The sequence below is a fragment of the Lepidochelys kempii genome, chromosome 11, assembly GCF_965140265.1.
Source record: "Lepidochelys kempii isolate rLepKem1 chromosome 11, rLepKem1.hap2, whole genome shotgun sequence".
In the NCBI taxonomy this organism is placed as follows: domain Eukaryota; kingdom Metazoa; phylum Chordata; order Testudines; family Cheloniidae; genus Lepidochelys; species Lepidochelys kempii.
In genome coordinates, this window is record NC_133266.1 from 63448917 (window position 1) to 63469238 (window position 20322).

The 20322-nt window shown below is 42.8% G+C and overlaps 1 protein-coding gene across 7 annotated transcripts in view; it reads right to left on the reverse strand.

Moving 5' to 3' along the window:
* Positions 1–20322, reverse strand: part of PLEKHM3 (pleckstrin homology domain containing M3) — a 133688-nt gene that overhangs the window by 62110 nt on the left and 51256 nt on the right. For all 7 annotated transcript variants that reach the window (XR_012154375.1, XM_073306631.1, XM_073306629.1 and 4 more), the window contains exons 4-5: positions 19178–19323; positions 10241–10434 (exon numbers count right to left, since the gene is read on the reverse strand). Coding sequence is in view for 6 of the 7 variants with exons in the window: in XM_073306631.1 (XP_073162732.1) it covers positions 10241–10434; positions 19178–19323 (340 nt within the window). In the remaining variant the exon portion in view is untranslated. The remainder of the gene's footprint in view (positions 1–10240; positions 10435–19177; positions 19324–20322) is intronic.

A 20322-nucleotide genomic window follows, 5' to 3' on the forward strand; every position in this document is an offset into this window, starting at 1 on the left:
CCTTAGGAGACGGTTAGCTCCAACTGAAGGGAATAAGTTAGCATTCTATGCAGTCTTCTAAGTTTCCCAATTGGTGATTTTTTTTTTTTTACGACACCATGTAATCTGCAGAGCACCAGTCATGCAAGACATTTCATCCCTGCCCTTGGTGTGATCTTATCAGGTAAGTATCTGCACAAACAAAAGCTTATCTTGTAATGTCCTTCTGGAAATAGAATCACTGATAAGTTTTTGCTTTTTGCATTTAGGCAAAGTTGCTGTGTTTGTAGCCAGGGTGCTTTGTTAGCAGTAAGTAATCGCTCTGCATTTAAAGTCTGTTTATCATCAGCTCCAGTAATTTTTCTCCACTGGTTTAAATACCCTGACAGCTCTGCTAAAGCTACAGCAAATTAATCTGCCCCAACCTGACATTCTAACTGAAGTACAAATGTGATAAGCAGAGCAAACTCTTCATTTCACACTGCAATCAAAAGAAATCAAGTTAGGTGGCAGATGGGCACAATCAAGCCCTTTTGTACCAAAGAAGCCCACGAAGAAGGCAGAAAAAATAGATTGGCATCACTATTTCATATGCCAGCCACAAGTGTCTTATTTGACCAAGTTTAGAATTTTTTGACCTTATGGGACTTAAACCATTTCCAGATCTCTGTGATGAGGAGGGGGAGCGGAAGCAGGGAGGAGGATTAAGAGGAAAAAGTGTGATTCCTAGGTCCTATTTTTCCTAATAGATGTTTGAAAACCCTTAAAATGTGAGAATAATAGTGGGCAGAGGAAAAATTTTTTTAACATGACGCAAGGTAGATCTTATTCTATTCTCAATCACACTGTGTCAAATTTTTCAGTAGTCTTATTTAACTTGAACAATTACAGGAGAATTCAAGTTAATTTCCACTCATCCCAAATATGCATGCAGGGTAAAGAACTGCATTAGGCTTCCAAGCAGATGCACGGGGTCTTTTTGTTAGATTTTATGTCACAGTTCATCTGGAGTGCAATTTGTCAATAAAATTAAGGTACAGATTAAGGAAAGTGTGGTGTTTTTCCCTATTGCCAACTCTTGTGATTCTACTGTGAGTCTCTAGCTATGTGGTATTCTTCTGAAAGCCCCAGCTCCCACAGTCGTGTTATTAAGGGAGAAGCTCAACTTAAGTGAAAGTTTGTGAGAAAAGCTGGTCTATGTGAACCTTGAAGACTTAAAAAACAAAAGGAAAATAAAGTCCCAAATTTATTATTTAAATCTCATGATTTTTAAGCCACTCTCATGATTTAGAGGGGACTGACTCATGGTTGTTGAGTTCTAGAGGATGTCCATACTGGTGCATGTAAGCAACTTCACACATACTGCCTACAAGTATTTTGTCTAATTATCTTTTAGAAACCACCAATCCCTGGATATATTTCATAGGTAAGGATGGTTAGATGTATTTCAAAATATGTTGGTGTATGATGTGGATTGGCCTAGCAATCCATTACATCTGAAACTCACTTGTTTTAGAAACAGTAAGGCAAACCAAACTGATTTATATGGATTTTGACCAGGCCCATCAGGCTTAGCAAATGGAAACTGTCATTGATTTCAGATAATGGCTAACCATTATTACACCCACTGCAAGCTGGAGTGTTAGAAATCTATTTGCTCTAGCCCAGACTGAGCTAGTAGCTGAGGAGTTCAGGAAATTACAAGTTTCCTTTGCTACCATACAGGAGACACACTGGCTAGAGACTGTCAGAAACTAGAATTTCCTTTACTCCAGACAGACAAGTGGGCAAATGAAGCATAGGGATGGGATTGCTGTAATAGTGGACAAGAGAACAGTTACCTCAATGAACAGCTGGAAACCAGTGTCTGAGCAGATTGTCATAGCAACATTTACTAATGCCTACAATAAACCATACATAACTGTGATCTGCATTATGTCCCAACAGAAGCAGCAGAAGAGGAAGAGAGGAATGGACTATATCAGCAGATAGCATTGTAGATGAGATTCCTGATTGTGACAGTATTCTGATAATGGGAGATACAAATGGAAAGGTTGGTAGCAGACAGGGTAAGTAAATGAATAATGCTGGACCACCCGGCTTTGGGACAACAAACGATAATAGGAAAAGGTTACGAACTTGCGGTGCGATGCACAATCTGATTATTGGCAGGACTCAGTTCCTCACAAAGACATGCAGAAGGTTACAGAGGACTCACCAGATGATCAAATCAAACACTAGACTGATCAATTACCATCAGTGAAAGGCATAGAGAGTCACTGTTGGACATTGGCATCTATAGAAGCGCCAAGTGTGGCAGTGATCCTGAACTACTAATGGGAAAGGTGAAGATTAACTAAAAGATGGGTACAACAGGAGCCAAATTTGATCCTGATAAGTTAATAGCTCTGTGAGGGAGGCATACAAGGTGATGCTTGGAGGATGTTTCAGGTCATTATTTTGTGATGATGAATAGGCCTCCCGTGTCTGTCCTGGAGGTCCCAGAAGTCATGGATTCCATGACTTTCCACGAATTCCGTGACTTCTGCAGCAGCCAGCGTAGCTGACCCCAGGACCTGCTCAGGCAATCCCCAGGAACCGCACCAGCTGCTGCTAGAGCGGCCCCATAGCCCGTGCAGCCAGCCGCGGCTCAGGGGCCAGTTGCACCAACGGCTGCTTGGGTGGCCCTGGGCAGCTGGCCCCAGGGACTGTCCGAGCAGCGGCCAATGCGTCCGGCCCCGGGGACCGCATGAGCAGCGGTACCAGGGGTGGCCAGAGCAGTCACTGCTGGGCGGCCCCCAGCAGTGGTCCCGGGCTGGCTGGAGCTGCGGCAGGGGGGGCGGAGCTGCGGGTGGCTGGAGCAGCCGCTGCTCGGCAGCTAGTGCTGCTGGCCCCAGGCCTCTCCCTGCAACAGCATCCCCTAGCCCCTCCCCAGCAAAGCTCCTCCTCTAAGATTTAGTCATGGGTATTTATGGTATAAGTTATGGACAGGTCACGGGCCATGAAATTTTTTTTATTGCCTGTGACCTGTCCATGACTTACACTAAAAATACCCATGACTAAATCGTAGCCTGAATGATGAATAAATCTCACCACTTATTAGATGGGAAATATTTGAGGAAGCAATACAAAACACAGGAGAGGAAGTTACTGGACGGCGTTAGCAAACAAGGAAAAATTGGACAAGCAAGGAAACAAGAACTTTACAGGAAAAAGTGTAAACAAGCCAAAACTGCTGGGAAAGCAGAAGTAGTAAAAGAGCGTTACGCGAAAGATGGAAGGTATAAAATGGAATGATTTAAAGACAAATGAAGTTAGAAAGAAAATAAGATGTGAAATCAAGGCACAGGACTGGCTACGTTGAAAAGATTAAGATGGTGGGGACACTGCTGAAGAGAAACAGGTGACAGGAGGCCAAAGAAAATAATGCAAACACAACGAAGTCTGACTTAGAGGCTGACCACTGACTAGATGGCGGGACATCATACCCAGGGATATGGCCAGGTTGGGCTTAATGGAGGAACAAGCCATGGACAGGAACAAATAGCGACGCTGTCTTCCTCATGACTACAAAGATGCTCTGGGAGGAAAAGAAGACATGCACTTCATACTTGTTTTGAAATTAGTAGCCAGGTTCCCCATCAACACACAGGTAAGACTGGACAAATGAAAATTATATTTTTGGTGTTTACCGGAAATCCTGCTTGAGGACATAACATTTTTTACTTAAGAGCAGAAGTTCCCAAACTCTTCTCTCCAAGGTAAGTAAGATCATGAGAACAGTATGAAACTTAAGAACTACTATAAATCAAAAGAAGGAACAAAGCATTATTGATTTTTAGAAAAGAATGAGGAGAAATAGTTCGGGACAGACAGTTTGTACTTGGAATTAAATAGCTCCACCTTTTATCTGCTTAGATCTTCCAGCCACCTTAAAATGAAATGACAAGCAATGAGGTATCCTCTGTTCTTTCAGGTGCCATTTGGAGTACTTGGAGTTTGCCGCAAGCAGACTCTGAAGTGATCAAATTAGGGTGAATGTGGGCAGAGCTAGTATTTCAAATAGTGCTCCCAGCTAATGAAAACACAATTTGGAATCTAAGTGGGGTATTTCTAAAGCAATCTATCTTAAACAGAAGAAACAAGGCTAAATCATTTTAGACGCCTAATATTACTAATCTATTTGACAGAGGGTGACAGATTGCATTAGACATCATGTCTGGACTCAAAGATGCTATGTGAATGAAAGGATTCTGTTATCCTCTGAAATATTTGTGCAAGGTTCTCAGTAACAACTTGAAATGCTTAATGCAAATATTTTGAAAATAGTCTAGTTCTGAGGCAAAAAGAGATATTTATTTCTAAGGCCTCATCATACGAAATGACAGAATTCTTCTTTCAACTTCAGTGGGTTTGGGTTCTTGTTCTGCTAAGAGCTGACAGTATTAGCTAGGGGTACATATTTGTGGCACTGGAAATGGAAACCTGATTGCAACAGCGAGCTTTAATTCCATCTCTCTGTAATGTGCTCTACGTAAAGCAACCAGTGTCAGGTTAAACTAATATAAAACTCTGTCATGAAATTAATAGAAAACTGCAGTCCTGTAGAGGGGACAAGTGATTAGATGCAGAATTCTGCTTAGTCTTCTACCTCCACACAGAAGGAGCATGTGTTTACAGATGGAAATCGCTGAGGTAAATGCTAAGGGATAGGTGGACCTGTTGCAGAGCCAGAAACTGTGAAAACAAAAACAAACTCTGTGATAATTCCTTCACCAAGAAGCCTTCCATTAAGCCAGAATAGTAGGAAAAGAGACCATAGTGGTTAAAATTACAAGCCCTTCTTATATCTACGAGAGACAAGGAGACTCCTCCACACTTAAAGGAGGAATACACAAAAAAAGAAGGATGCTTCCTTCAATTTACATGTTCACATACATTGCATCACCTGTTTAATGGACAAGAGCTCCTCTCCTCTCCCCTCAGCACCAGATACACTGTTTCCACTTTGTATGTTTGCGTTCTCTGGTAATACTGCAAGCAGAAGACTGTTGGGAGAGCTATACAACTGCAGCTTGCATCAATTCTATACAAGCACTAGATTTAAGTCCGGTTTGTTTCTCCCCCAGGAACTGACAGTGCGCATGCATCGAATACAACCCCAAATAGATAAACCTGCTCAGTTAAAAACAGGGAAGGCAAATTTGATTTTGTTATATGGAGGGCCGTAGCAATATCCCTTATGAAATAGAGACAATGGGTCAGATCCTCAGCTGGTATGACTCAATTTACACCAGTTGAGGATCTGACCTAATGGGTCTAGCCAAACTTGTTTTCCTTTATTGTTTTATCTTCCCGTATGCCTTTAAAGTCTACTTCGAACTACCACCCAAACAGCCACCATTGTTGCCGGAGTTCATCAAGTGAACTAGAATTCTTAAGGACAATAAGGGCTGCCAGTTCCCTGCACCTTGAACCACCATCTTCCGAGATCTTTAGCTATTCTTTGTTTTTTTAGTCACTTGCCTTAGAGTTCACAGTGCGACTCAGCCCTGAGTTTTCTGCGGAACGCCAACTTTTACAAAGTTCCCAAAGTACCTATGTATACCAGGCATTATAAATAACGTTTCCACACTTAAGTCAACTAGGTCCTGAGCTAAACTGGTTTATAGCCATCTGGAATTCTTCAGAAACGGTGACTTATAAGCACTGTAAACACTGTAGTCTTCATGGAGGACACAGAGAACTCTGAAATTAATTGCCATCTTGGGTTTGAGATCTGGGTTCAAGAGGAAGGGATAGACTTAAAAAATGATGATGATAATGATAGAACACCCCAGAGCAATCTGCTCTTTCCCTAATAAGGAAGGCTATCAGTGTCCCACAAGCAGCAAGGTGCCAATACAATTAATCAGTCTGTTTTTAGTTCTCTCTAGACAGCAATATTAACAGTTTGTTTCCGTCTGTTTATATGGTTCTGACAGGTCTTCAAGATGCTGTGCTCACTTGCCAGTAATTAATAGCCAGCTATGTACTAAGGTGAAGATCAAGCTGAAAAGAATGCCTTTGGAACAGGACAGATAACTGGATTCTGGATTCTCTCCCCCAGCCCTTTAAATTCTGACTAGGAAACAGCACTAAATTTAGTAGCACTGGCTCACACAGTTGTTTAAACTCCCCTTTCCTTGTACCTTGCCCATGTGATGAGCTGATGGGTAATTTAAATAATGTTTTCTTTGTGAATAGATCTCATTTTCTCTGTCCAGCTGTTATGCTGAGCCGTGGGGTCTGCATACTGGGATGTGACATATTCAGAATAAAGGTCCTGGAACACAATTCCTGCAAGGTGGTGCTGCTTCAGCCTTGTTTTCCTCTCCAGATAGGTCCAGCCCCTTCGGGTAGGCCACCAGGGACCAACCTGGTGCCAAAATCACTCTGCTGGAGACTTCCACAAGTGCGAGTCAGGCATCCAACTCCCATAGACTTTCAATGGGAGTTGGGCACATACCTGCCCTTTGTGTCTTTGAAATGGTCGCTCTCTGGCTTTTGGAGCATCCCACAAGTTCATAGAATCATAGAATATCAGGGTTGGAAGGGACCTCAGGAGGTCATCTAGTCCAACCCCCTGCTCAAAAGCAGGACCCATACCCAATTAAATCATCCCAGCCAGGGCTTTGTCAAGCCTGACCTTAAAAACGTCTAAGGAAGGAGATTCCACCACCACCCTGGGTAACGCATTCCAGTGTTTCACCACCCTCCTAGTGAAAAAGTTTTTCCTAATATCCAACCTGAACTTCCCTCACTGCAACTTGAGACCATTACTCCTTGTCCTGTCCTCTTCCACCACTGAGAATAGTCTAGAACCATCCTCTCTGGAACTACCTCTCAGGTAGTTGAAAGCAGCTATCAAATCCCCCCTCATTCTTCTCTTCTGCAGACTAAACAATTCCAGTTCCCTCAACCTCTCCTCATAACTCATGTGTTCCAGACCCCTAATCATTTTTGTTGCCCTTTGCTGGACTCTCTCCAATTTATCCACATCCTTCTTGTAGTGTGGGGCCCAAAACTGGACACAGTACTCCAGAGGAGGCCTCACCAATGTCGAATAGAGGGGAACGATCACGTCCCTCGATCTGCTCGCTATGCCCCTACTTATACATCCCAAAATGCCATTGGCCTTCTTGGCAACAAGGGCACACTGCTGACTCATATCCAGCTTCTCGTCCACTGTCACCCCTAAGTCCTTTTCCGCAGAACTGCTGCCTAGCCATTCGGTCCCTAGTCTGTAGCTGTGCATTGGGTTCTTCCGTCCTAAGTGCAGGACCCTGCACTTATCCTTATTGAACCTCATCAGATTTCTTTTGGCCCAATCCTCCAATTTGTCTAGGTCCCTCTGTATCCTATCCCTGCCCTCCAGCGTATCTACCACTCCTCCCAGTTTAGTATCATCCGCAAATTTGCTGAGAGTGCAATCCACACCATCCTCCAGATCATTTATGAAGATATTGAACAAAACCGGCCCCAGGACCAACCCCTGGGGCACTCCACTTGACACCGGCTGCCAACTAGACATGGAGCCATTGATCACTACCCGTTGAGCCCGACAATCTAGCCAACTTTCTACCCACCTTATGGTGCATTCATCCAGCCCATACTTCCTTAACTTGCTGACAAGAATACTGTGGGAGACCGTGTCAAAAGCTTTGCTAAAGTCAAGATACAATACATCCACTGCTTTCCCTTCATCCACAGAACCAGTAATCTCATCATAGAAGGCGATTAGATTAGTCAGGCATGACCTTCCCTTGGTGAATCCATGCTGACTGTTCCTGATCACTTTCCTCTCATGTAAGTGCTTCAGGATTGATTCTTTGAGGACCTGCTCCATGATTTTTCCGGGGACTGAAGTGAGGCTGACTGGCCTGTAGTTCCCAGGATCCTCCTTCTTCCCTTTTTTAAAGATTGGCACTACATTAGCCTTTTTCCAGTCATTCCTACCAAACTGGACACTCTTCCCTATAACGAGGAGCAAGAGACAAGGACTGTGCATAAAGATCTAGCCACAAGCCCAGCCCCCAGCCATAGTGCTCCTCTCTCAGCTGTGTATTATATATAGGTCACGGGGAGAGAGGAATGGGAATTTCAGGCAGCGCTAGAAGACCAAGCTTAACTCAGGCTTATGTCATCGCGAGCGTACGGAAAACAGGGCACCCAAGAACTGTCATAAAACACTCATCAAAATTCTCTGTTTTAATCATTGGGAGTCTGGAGGTCTGTAAGTAAGGAAAGGGAGTGTGTCTCCAACCCATCCTTTCCCCTCCCTCTCATTTATTAGCACCGTATGCTACTCAGGGCTTTTCCTTCTGCTGTAGGGAATGTGCCTTCAGCTGCAGCTTGACAGTGTATCGCCAGGAAACCACCATACAACAGATGGCAGACATATCCTACCTACCGTCCTCCTTCGTCTTCTCCTTTCTGTCTACCCACAGAGCTGCACCTTACCTTACATTTTACTCATTTTGATTACTTACTGGTATAAGAGTTTTATGGGTTTTTTTTGTCATCCCTTTTCTTCTAAAGCCTTGCACCTTTTCTACATTTCCTGATGAATTCTATATTACCTGTCTTTCCTACCCCATCTCCTGACCTGCCTCTATTTCTTCAGTCTTCCCCTTTTGGCCTCTTGATAGTTCCCCTCAATTCTTATTTTCTCAAATTCTCTCTTTGTCCTAGTCCCTTGAATGCCTCTTCAGTCCCTTTGGACCCTTTCCTCTCATCTCCTTCCATCAGCTCCAGCTCAAAGTACCTCCTCCAGCCTCCTTGCTTTCCCCTTCGTCCCATTTCCTCTGGCCCCATTGGTTTTCTTTGTTCACTTCTCCTTTGATCTGTTTTCTTTCACTCTCTTCACCGACACTCTACAGTCTTTCCTACTTCCTCCTTGCTGTTTTAATCAGAGCATTCAGCATTAATCAAAAGCCGTAATTTCTTTTCAGCCACTTTTCTCCAGCCTCTGTCAGGCTGCTCTCCTTTTAGTTTTATTGTAACTGATGGAGAGAAAATAGGACCGATATTACAACTGTACCTGAGGACAGCCAGAGTGATAATACTGTGCACAAGAGCCAGAGAAAATAGGTTTAATTTTAAAAATCCTGCAGATGGGCTCCCCAAAAGTTGAAGAAGCGAGTCTGTGTGTTGCCGCTCAATTCCACAACACATACACACAAATATTTACACACAATAGGTTTAGTCTAGGAACTCACCTGTTGCTCTCTAGAACTTTGCCCCCCTTTGCTTAGCTGTACTTTGTGTAATTATTCAAGGCAGTGACATATAGGTTATCATCACCTTGCTTCCATTCCTGGGATAAAGAAGCCAGTGCAAACCCCCACGGCAAATTACACCAACCCTCTGCATCCGCAAAAACATGTATCCACAATACAGGAAGTGGGACAGGCCCTCCATTTACTTTCCCTCCCTTTGGCAGTTGAACATTTCAAAGCGGCCACGTTTCTAATGAAGTTGACAGATTTGTTTTACTAGCAGACCTGAAAAATACAGATACATAAGAGATGCATGTTCCAACAAGCCAGTTGCATTTGTCTGGATTCATTCACCTTACAGGGAAAAAAAAAAAAAAAGACAGATCCAAAACAGGCCTCCAGCCTCTTTCTTCAGAAGATCCAGGGTAAAAACAAAGTTGGCCTTTCTACAGTTGATCTGCTGCTGGATTTGAAGAGGCTGTTTGTCTTTCAGAGCTGTTTGGAGAAGATCAGCAGCAGCTAGAGTGGACTAAGATGCTGCATGTTTTAAAATGAATTGTGCCTTTGAGAAATAAACTTGTGGATTGCAATCTGCCCATTTTATTTTGAGGAAAAATCAACAGGAAAGGAGGAACCGACATTACCCAAATCACACACTTTCCATTATTGCAGTGATGGCCTGAGATAATTGTGTATTTTCAGCTTCAGACGCACCACTGAGGAGAAGCAGCATGATCCTGTGGGAGGAATGACTTTAGGTACCCAAGTTCTGCAGTCAGCCTGCATGAATCACTGGAACAGGCTTTCCTATGGCAGCAGACAATCTCATTGTATAAAAAAGCCTCTGGTGACAACTACAGTGCAGCTGGCTTTCACAATGGGTAATGGCTTATGAATTGGATCATGGGAACCAAGAGGAGGCAGCAAGGGCTGAACACGTGCAGACAAGGAAGAGGCAGGACAACAGGAAGCTTGTGCTGCATGTTGTCTATGGTGCTTACCTCCTGCGCAGGTCTTCTGCCACTGCTGCTCTGCAGCTGAACAAATAGGCTCGGAGAGATCTCAGCTGCTTTCTCAGACGGACTACAGTTGCCAGTGGCTCGACATGTCTGTACAACATGGGATTTTCCTGCTGGATGTCAATTAGCGGCTCCTCGTACACGTACTCCAGGAACTCTTTGGCTTGCTTTGATACCTGAAAAACAAAGCACGCAGCTTAGATGTGCTTTCTTTCTGCCCGTATTTAAATGGTTTTATTCCTCTCTCTTATGTGCGTTTTTAATCGTTATTTGAATCTGAAACCCTCTATTGGAATTTCCATTGCCAACTCTTGGAGAAGGCAGAGTTGAGAGTGATCCCACTGTTAACGTCTATCGATAGCCAATCCCTACTTTATAGAGCACATTACGATAAACTTTAAGGACTACTATCCTATCTTTTCAAATCACAGTGATATTCATAGCCATACAGATCCTTACCACTTCCCCTGTTGGTGATGATCATGTACAGTATCTGTTTGATATTAGATAGTCCTCTATTGAGGACATTATCCTGCCATTGCAGTGGGATGACGTTAGTGATTTATTCTAATAGATCTTTTACGTGTCTAACTATGATGATCATCACTCCCTCAAAAGGCCTTTTCCTGTCTAGGAATGTTTACATGTGTTTGTGTGCATATACACAGTGATTCTGATAAGTTGGATGCAATTGACAAAGAAAATTAATGAAATATTGGAGGCCCAATCCAGCTCCTTTTGAAGTCAACTGGAGTCATCTCAAACTTTAATGGGAGTTGAATGGGTCCCTCAAAAGAGAGTCAAAGGTATGTTAACGTGTACAACAGATTCCATTGTATCATTAGCCGTTCCAATGGCAATTTCTTCCATGTTTAGCTGTAATGTAAAAATCACATAACACTAAAAGAACAATCAGAACCACATCCAGCAATTTTTGAAAACAAACATAGATGAAAGATGGGTATTATTATTGTTCATGAATTATGGTGTTTCATTTTCAAGAACTTTCTCTCTAGCCCATTCCATCGTATTGTTCTGTACATCTGCACCCACAATAAGTTACTGTAACCCCTTGGAACTTTTTGTCCTAACTGGGAAGGATACTTCCATTTCAAAGACCAAATACTCCTCCCCAGCCTACTTCTTTATTTCTGCATTTTATCCAGGGTGAAAAAAAGAGCCGGGATTATGTGCAATGAACTGCAAACCACTTGAAACTGTGCTGTAGAAAAATGATGTTTCGCAATTCAATTAGTCCTTCTGGTCCTTAAAACCAGTGTTTACGCTGAAGCCAGGCACCAATGAATTAGGCTAACAAAGCTACCTTTTATGAGGTGAACAAAAGGGCAAAGGCTACACTAGTCTTCTCAGACTTAAAAGGCCTCTCCCTTCAGATACTGTAGAAGATGAGGTAGACAAAGCAAAATATGTCCTTATAGATGGTACCAGCTAGTGCAGTGGTTCTCAGCCAAGGGTACATTTACTCCTTGGGGTACACAGAAGTCTTCTAGGGGGTACATCAGCTTACCTAGATATTTGCCTAGTTTTACAACAGGCTACATAAAAAGCACAAGCAAAGTCAGTACACACCAAAATTTCATACAATGACTTGTTTATACTGCTCTACATACTACACACTGAAATATAAGTACAATATTTATATTCCAATTGGTTTCTTTTATAATTATATGGTAAAAATGAAAAAGAAAGCAACTTTTCAGAAATAGTGCGCTGTGACACTTTTGTATTTGTATGTCTGATTTTGTAAGCAAGTAGTTTTTAAGTGAGGTTAAACTTGGGGATACACAAGACAAATCAGACTCCTGAAAGGGGTACAGTAATCTGGAAAGGTTGAGAACCACTGAGCTACTGGAAATAGGAGCAGGTCAGGGAAGGAGATGTTACAGTGAGAGATGATCCCAACTGTAACTCTTCACAATGAATAATCTTCATGTTAACAAAAATATCATACATAACGCCAAGTACTGGCTGCAGGTTAGTGATTATGCAGATAATACAATGTATATTTTTAAACATGGGAGATACTGTAAGGTGAATTAAGGGTCATGGTTCCACAGACTTCTATGGCTCAGAAGCTGTATTAAACATCCCACTCATCTCTCAGCTTTTAGATTTTTTTTTTTTTTTTAAAAAACAGTGCACACCCAAGGAACTGTGCTGTCCAAACTGAGGAACGGAAAATGCCCTGTATCAGTAATAACCCAAGCAGGTCGGGTAAAGAACAAAATTCTTCAGATCCCAAATGGTCCAAATGCACACAGAACTTTAGCTCCAGGAAAATTTGGTGGCATCTCTTGGTTTTGTTCTGTTAGCGAGACTTATACAGCTGCATGTTAGAGAGAAGAATACAACGATCTTCATCGTCACACTGCTTTTGCACACGTTAAACCATTTAGCCTTACAACACACCTGAGAGCTACCATACCTACAATAAGTATTATTCCTCTTGTATTGGGGGGCGGGGGGGGAGAAGAGGGGAGTTTCACTCAGCGATTCACTCAGCACCACACAAGCACTCAATATCACAGCTCGGATTGGAACTCAGGAGTTTCTCACTCCAAATTCTGTGCCAGGATCACTCACATATATACTTTGGTCCCCATCAGCACAGCATTCAAGCACACGCTGAAGTGCTTTGCCGTATCAAGACCTAGGAACGTGCAAGTACGTAGTCTTAAATTTGAGAGCAGCCAGCAAATGGCATGTAGAACATGGGGAGGTTTCCAGATTTTCTTCCACCGCAGAACCTGGTGCCAGTATCCCCAGGGGCTCAGTATTCCTTTTGGAGAATATTCTTTCACTGTGAATCAGGATTGAAATGATGGGAAACCCCACTTGCCCTCCCGCGGCCTCAGGGCAGATATAGGAATGAGCAGGAGGTGATATTTTATTTTTTCCATGGGGCACAGTCATCAGCAGTGCACCCATGAACAGATGCACGCACACATACACGTTAAAAGATTACTAAAGTTCGCAAAGTCAAGCAATCAAAAGTTAGGAAATGGCAGAATCAAGGTTGCCTGTGCAACCTTCATTCAGCCGCCTTATGTGCATACTTTATGGTACACAGTCTTTAATGACAAGATCACGTTGTTTTTTTCCGCCAGGACCCCTGCCTCAGGGAGTGCACAGAATGGACAGTTAATTTATAACTCGGCCAAACTTGGGTGGATTTTCATGGGGATGACAAAAGGCACGTCCCTGACCCAAACGTCACTCCCTCCCCAAATTTTACATCCCTGCTCCAAAATATGGGAGTGCTAGCATTGGTCAAAGAAAGAGTCACCAGTTGGTTTGTTTTTTTTAAAACACAGGCAAAACAATGTATTACTTTCCTGTAGAATCATTTTCAGAAATGGCTGAACTGTTTTGGCTTGAAATTTTCCAAATAGGTCAGCCTGAGCTAGGAAACGGGCAAGTCAAATTTCAGCCCAAATGGTTAACGTTTGGCAAAGTTATAAGCAACTGAAAACAGGGGCAAGCTTAATAATAGGTAGCGCTACCAGCCCTGCCTGTAATACACAAATACGCACACGTATAATTGTATTAGAAACACCAGAAAATTCCATTTAAATACAAGTATTAAGATTGAAGAGAGCTCTTTAGCCTGAAATGTCAAAAGAACAGGAACGAGGGGGAATACCATGAGGAGTACTTTTTTCTGGAGGCTGCCATCTTGTGCTTCAGAATTTAAACGTTAATTTACGAAAAGTCCGACGCATGGTAAACTCTTTGGAGCAGGGGCGGTCTCTTTTCTTGTGTTTGTGCAGCTCCTAGAGCACTGTTGGGTGCTCCTGGAAGCACACAGCAATACTTATTACCTTTTGCATGTAACAAAATAAAAGTTGCCAGAGAGAAGAGGTTGCGAAAGGATTGGAGGAAGAGCTATCTAAAAGATAATCTCCCTCCAGAACATGAAAAAGTCTACTGTGGAAAGGACTGAGAACCATAAGCAAAAGTGGGAGCTGGGAGAAACTGTCTGAACTACGATTTTGGTTAAGAAACTCCAGTTGCTGTGTGAGGAAGCAGGGTGGATAAAAAAATTTTTTTCAAAAAAAAATTGGATTTTTTAAAATTTAAATTGGATTTTTTTGATAAAATGCTTTTTGAGGAAAAAACCCATCTAAAGATAGTTTTAATTAAGATACATTATAGCTCAAAGATATCTCATCATGGAATAGGGATTATAAATTCTAATTCTAGAGTATGAGACAATATATTCATGTAATATTTAAGAAAAGTTTTGTAAATAAATTCCGATAGTTCATGGATGAGGGACCCAATTTTATGGGGTTCCAGGGGCTTATGTATAGATTATTTAGGTTAAACTTTCTATCTACCCAATGGCACTCAGTGCTCAGTCTGGATGATACCATCAGAGATGCTTAGTTTTGCAGTTCTCAAACTGTGGATTTGTGTCTCCAGGGATAAAATGCCCTGTCAGCAAAAATGTTTTAAAACAAACAAATAAATAAATATATAGAGGTGAGAAATAACAGACCTCAACTCTATTGTCCCTCTGCAAATTTGTGTACGCAGACTCAGTCCCTTACCTCTCTCTAAAAGTGTAAAGTTTCAAAAAGTTCAATGAATAGAAGATTGGTGGGGGCAAAATAGATCTGGAAAGGAGAAGAAGTCTGGAGATAAATGTGAGAAGGGAGGGACAGGCAGTAGAAACAAAAGTGAAACTGTTTGAGCCACATATTCCAGAAGTCTTGAGGTCTTTCTGAGTGTAGCCTTCATTGATTTGAGATCTACCATACGACTCTCACTAGAAGAGAAAACCTATAATGCCAGCAGGCTGTAAAACAGACCCAGTTGGGTCTCATCTATCTCTGAATTGTGAAGAATATGTATTAAAGTTATAACAACCAACAAGAATGCACTTTTATGTAGAAATCCATAATTAAATCAAGATTTCCCTGACTAGTGATTTAAATCATGATTTAAATCAAATCCACCTGCAGAAACATGGCGAATGGGCATGTCCTTTGAAAGGGTTTCTGTTAAATAATCAAGGGGTTCTTTCCCTTAGTAGCCAAATGCTTTTGTACACAAATATAGTGTAATTCTCAAGATCCAGGACACGGTACCACTCAACTCTATGGATTTGTCCTGACTTCTGTTTTTTAACAAGTCTCATCCTGTTAGAAGCAGACAGGATCTTTTCTGACTGTGAAGGCCAAGAGTTATTATTATACATTGTGTTCAAGTGCAGTGAATCCCAGGGAACAATTGAAAACATATACCTAATTGTATCAGTGTTACCAAACAAGACCCAAGCTATAGATCATACACTGGGGCTTGCTCCCTCAGCTTTGCTAGTGGCAGATATTATAGGTGCCAATGCACCTTGCAAAAAGGGACGAGATGGCTGGGGAGAAATTATTTCATGTTCTTCATCCACTGTTACTCTGTTCACTGGTCAAGTGATGGACACATTTTCTAGATAGCGTGAAATACAGAAACATTCAATAGGTGGAAGCCACACTCACATTCTCTCTGATATCTCACCAGGACTGTGCCAAGCACGGTCCACTTTGGCAAAGCCCCGTTCCTATCAGCCCCCATCGGTATATTATGCATCAGGTTGAAAGGGGGCCTACTGCTGGAGTAGCTCCTCCTTAGTGCATTGCTGCATTGTCCTTGATGGACAGGGCTGCCTCTTTGGTGAGGCTTTGGAGCTTGGTTCCATTTTGGGAGTGCTGTTCAAGAGATCTATCTGTGTAGGTACTTGCAGGACACTCAACATCAGCTGCAATGGCAGTGCATGAGGATATCCTGCTTTGAAAGTGAGTCCAAGAGAAACAGAAATCATTAATACTAAGAACACCTCAGGAGAGTGGGACGGTGTTTCTTTCTCTGCCAGACCAGGACATATAGTCAATACATTAATAAAGAATCATGCAGCCACATTATTGCTATTAAATACTGCAGACAAAACTAAGAAACTTTTTTTTTTTTTGCATCTGAAGTATCTAAATGGATTGTACAGTAGTGACACAGCATCACACTCTACATCTGAAGTATGCGAGAAAGAGAAAATGGAGATAAATGAAAGACTAAGGGTCATCTCAGGCCAGTGTGCTCCACAACAGAAGAGGATTTGCTTAGTTCCAATGAAGAATACAATGAAGATAGAAACAAGGCACAAAATTGCAAAATCCAGTATAAAGAGACAAAACTAACAGATACCCTTAAACCTGATCAGTTACATAATGGGCTAGGAGACAAAGGATGGTCTTGTGGTTAAGAATGGTCTTGTGGCCTCAGGGGACCCAGATTCAATTCCCAGCTCTGCCACAGGCTTCCTGTGTGACCTTGGGCAAGTCACATGATCTCTCAGTGCCTCAGTTCCCTGTCTGTACATTGAGGATGATGATATTCCCCTACCTTGCTGGGCTGTTGTGAGGATAAATTAACACTCCTGAGAGACTCAGCTACTCCGGGGATATATGTACTTACAGAGAACTTGACACTGCTCCCAGCCAAGTGAATGTTCACAACTGTACTGTGCTTTTGCAAAGTGAAAATTGAGAATTTCTCATTGTTATAATCAGAATTAATTTGATTTTAAATTTAAGCCTAAAAACTCTGTTCTGCCTTTGTGCCCTACGTCTCTGAACACCGGCTGTTCCTTCTCTCCTGTAGCCAGACTGTTTGAATCAGTACAAGTTTTAAATTCTAAATTAAAAATCCAGTTTCTCTTCTTGATGGTCTCATTGACACACGTTTACACTAGACTGCCTGTTTTACCATCCATTTGATCCACATTAGAGGCTCTCATCCCATCCCAAAGGAAAAAAATGTAATGTCTAATATTTAATATCTGGTCTCCTGGGGGAAAAAAAAAGATCCTTAATCTGTCTATGCAAGAACTTTATTAACTCCTGAAAAATCTGATATTATTTGGCATCAGATTATCATTTTCCTAACAGCAGGCTCCAGTTTCCTTTAATAATCTCTGTCTTTTGACAGATTTTCTTCTTCAAGAGAGCCTGCTTTTTCCTCCTAACAGAGCATTTACCAGTTCTTTTATTTCCTTTTCAAATAACCCATAATAATATTATTCGCAGATCTTAGACATCAAACAGCCTCTCCTAACAGTGTCTCTTATGTTTGAAGCTTTAGTACAATCTCCCTTCCTCATAAGTCTGTTATTGTTTCAGCACACTCCCCCTGCAAAGCCAAAACAACATCGTTAACCCTATGAAAACATCCAACGGAAACGCACATTCTGTGTACCATTTCTTTGGTGGCCTTTGGGAAACATGCTAAGATGTATAAAATAGCCACAAGTATACATCTGCCTGTCTATCCTTTCATCCATATTGACATATCTATCCATACACTCATGGCATCTGAATGTTAAAAAAAAAAGAAGGTAAAATTCAATCTAAAGAACTGTACTTAGCTTCCACCTCATCCTCATACTATGACTCAATGTGCAAACCTCTCTCTTTACATTACTTCTGTTGCTTATGCCCAGGGAAGTGTTGAAGTGCCATCCTTCTGCTTTTATAAGAAGACCTGTGCTCAGAGATGAAGTCCACGATGTTCTGAAGCTAGAGAGATCTGATTTCCCATAGGATGGAATTCCATAGCATTAATGCCTGCCACAAAAAAAAAGCCCTGATCTCCAAGCCCTCCTCTTGGGATCCATCAACTGTAGAGCTCCTGAGAATCACAGCTCTTGGAGCTGCGGCGAAAAAGGCAATGTCTGGGATAGCCAAGGACTAGTCCATGAGCCTAGGGAGGTTGTGGAATCTCCATAATTGGAAATTTTTAAGAGCAGATTAGACAAACACCTGTCAGGGATGGTCACTTAGTCCTGCCATGAGGCCGGGCACTGGACTAGAAGACCTCACAAGGTCCCTTCCAATCCTGTGATTCTATGAGGACTCTGAAGATTAGGACCATGAGAGCAAGTAGAGAAGAACCCCTGCCTCTTGAAGGACTACAGCAGTCGTAAGTGGGGGCAGCCAGGAGGAGAAGTGTGGCACCGTGAGGCGCAAACAGGAAAGAGACATTGAGGTGGCTTCTGCAGATTTGAAGATGTGCTGTGGAGGGGTAACAGACTGAGTAGGCGAGACATGTGAGTAGGGGACAGATGAACTCTCAAGAATCAGGGCCAGCAACAGAGCCAGTCTCTGGGCAATCTAACGAGTAGTTGGCTAAATGATTGGCTACACAGCCTGATGGCAACATAGGCGCCGACTCCGTGGGCACTCCAGGGCAGGAGCACCCATGGGAAAAAAAAAGAGTGGGTGCTCAGCACCCACCAGCAGCCCCGCCACTCAGCTCCTCCCCACCCTCCCAGCGCCTCCTGCCCACCGCTATCAGCTCTTCAGTGATATTCAGGAGGCGCTGGGGGTGAGGGGAGTGCGGGGGCAGGAAGAGGTGGGGCAGGGCAGGGGTAGGAAGAGATAGGGCAGCGATGGGGGCTTGGGTGAAGGGGTGGAGTGGGGGGTCGAGCGCCCTCCAGGAACTCAGGAAGTCACCACCTCTAGATGGGAAGAGTCAGCAGACCTGCTCTTAAGCCTAGCAGCAGTTCGGCGGCTGCTTAAAACATTTGCCCACAGCTGTTACAGCTCGTGCACCAGCCTGTTCCTAGGCTGGCTCCTCTTTGTTCCAGTCCTGCTCCTGCCTTGTTCCTGACTGGGACCCAGCCCTGCTCCTGCCTTGCCTCAACCCAGGTAACCCAGCTCTGACCTTCAGCTCCGACTTGGATTCCCACTCCAACCGCTGGGCACGACCTCTCCCGCCCCGGTCAGGAATGTAATTGACTGGATAATATTAGTCAACTGTAAAATTAGATTTTAACCTTCAGCCTCATTTGTGTTTCTGTTACGTGGCATTCAGTGTATTTCTTCTCAAACCAACACAGGTGAAGATTACCTTGTATTTTGAAGTGTCCCAATTATGAACCAGTCGTGCGGGGATTAGAAAGTTGTCATCCACATGGCAGGTGATGCAGTAATACCATCCGCTGTAACCGCACACCTTGGCTTTTCCATTGGACAAGCCTATGGAGCGCTGACAACCTGGGAAAAGGAAAGAAGAAAATAATATCCATTTTATATCCTTTGCTAATGATGTTTCATAGGGTGCGATGAGGAAGTTAATTAACCACTTCCCAGATGAGAGCGGTTTTAGAAGATGAACTGTTTCATATCCCTTGCAAATAACAGAATATATGTGGATAATTCAGCATTCTGGTCCAAATTTCAAAAATGTCTACTAATTTTGGGTGCACAACTTGAGAGACTTACACCGGATTTTCACAGGTACTGAGCAGCACCTACCACTCCAACCAAAGTCAACAGGAACCGTGGGTACTCAGCAGTCCATTCCTACCTGTCTCAAAGCTGAGCACTTCAACAACTGAGATCCGCTCAGGATTTTGACCTGACAGACACACAAAAACAACATACCTGGAAAATCACTGTCTTTTTTTTTTTTTTTTACAGCCCAAATCCTGGGTTCAGGATTTTGTGTGTCTATCATAAGAACTGCTGATATCATAAACATCTGAAACTGGTTAGAAAGTGCTGGTTTAGGTGGCTGTCCGATTGTGAGATGTTTCAGGGATTAAAAGTAAATCTCAAACTCCAGTCTTGGTAGCCAAATAAGGAAAAGAGAGGAGCAAGGGTTGCCAGCTCCGCCCCAGACCCTACTCTGCTTGGACAATATCAACATCAGTCTCATTTGTTTTTGGTCCTGACAAATGAGCAAACACATCTTCCTTCATGGGGAATCGCTCTCGTTGTCCCCCCGAATCAGATGTTTGACTTTTGTTGTTTACTTTGAAAGAGAGTCAACATTGTAATTTTCAGCAATATTTTTCATTTGAAAAAAGGACAGTTCTGCAAGACAGCCATGATCTAGAGAGAGCTGCTTGAGCAAACCATTAATACCACGTCTTTCATACAGATGCATACCACCAACTTACATAACATCATTTATTTGCATACTAGACCCTCCCTCCCATTGCAAAATCCTTTATCTGTTGCTGACTGGATGAGAGCAAGCTAGTCATCTTC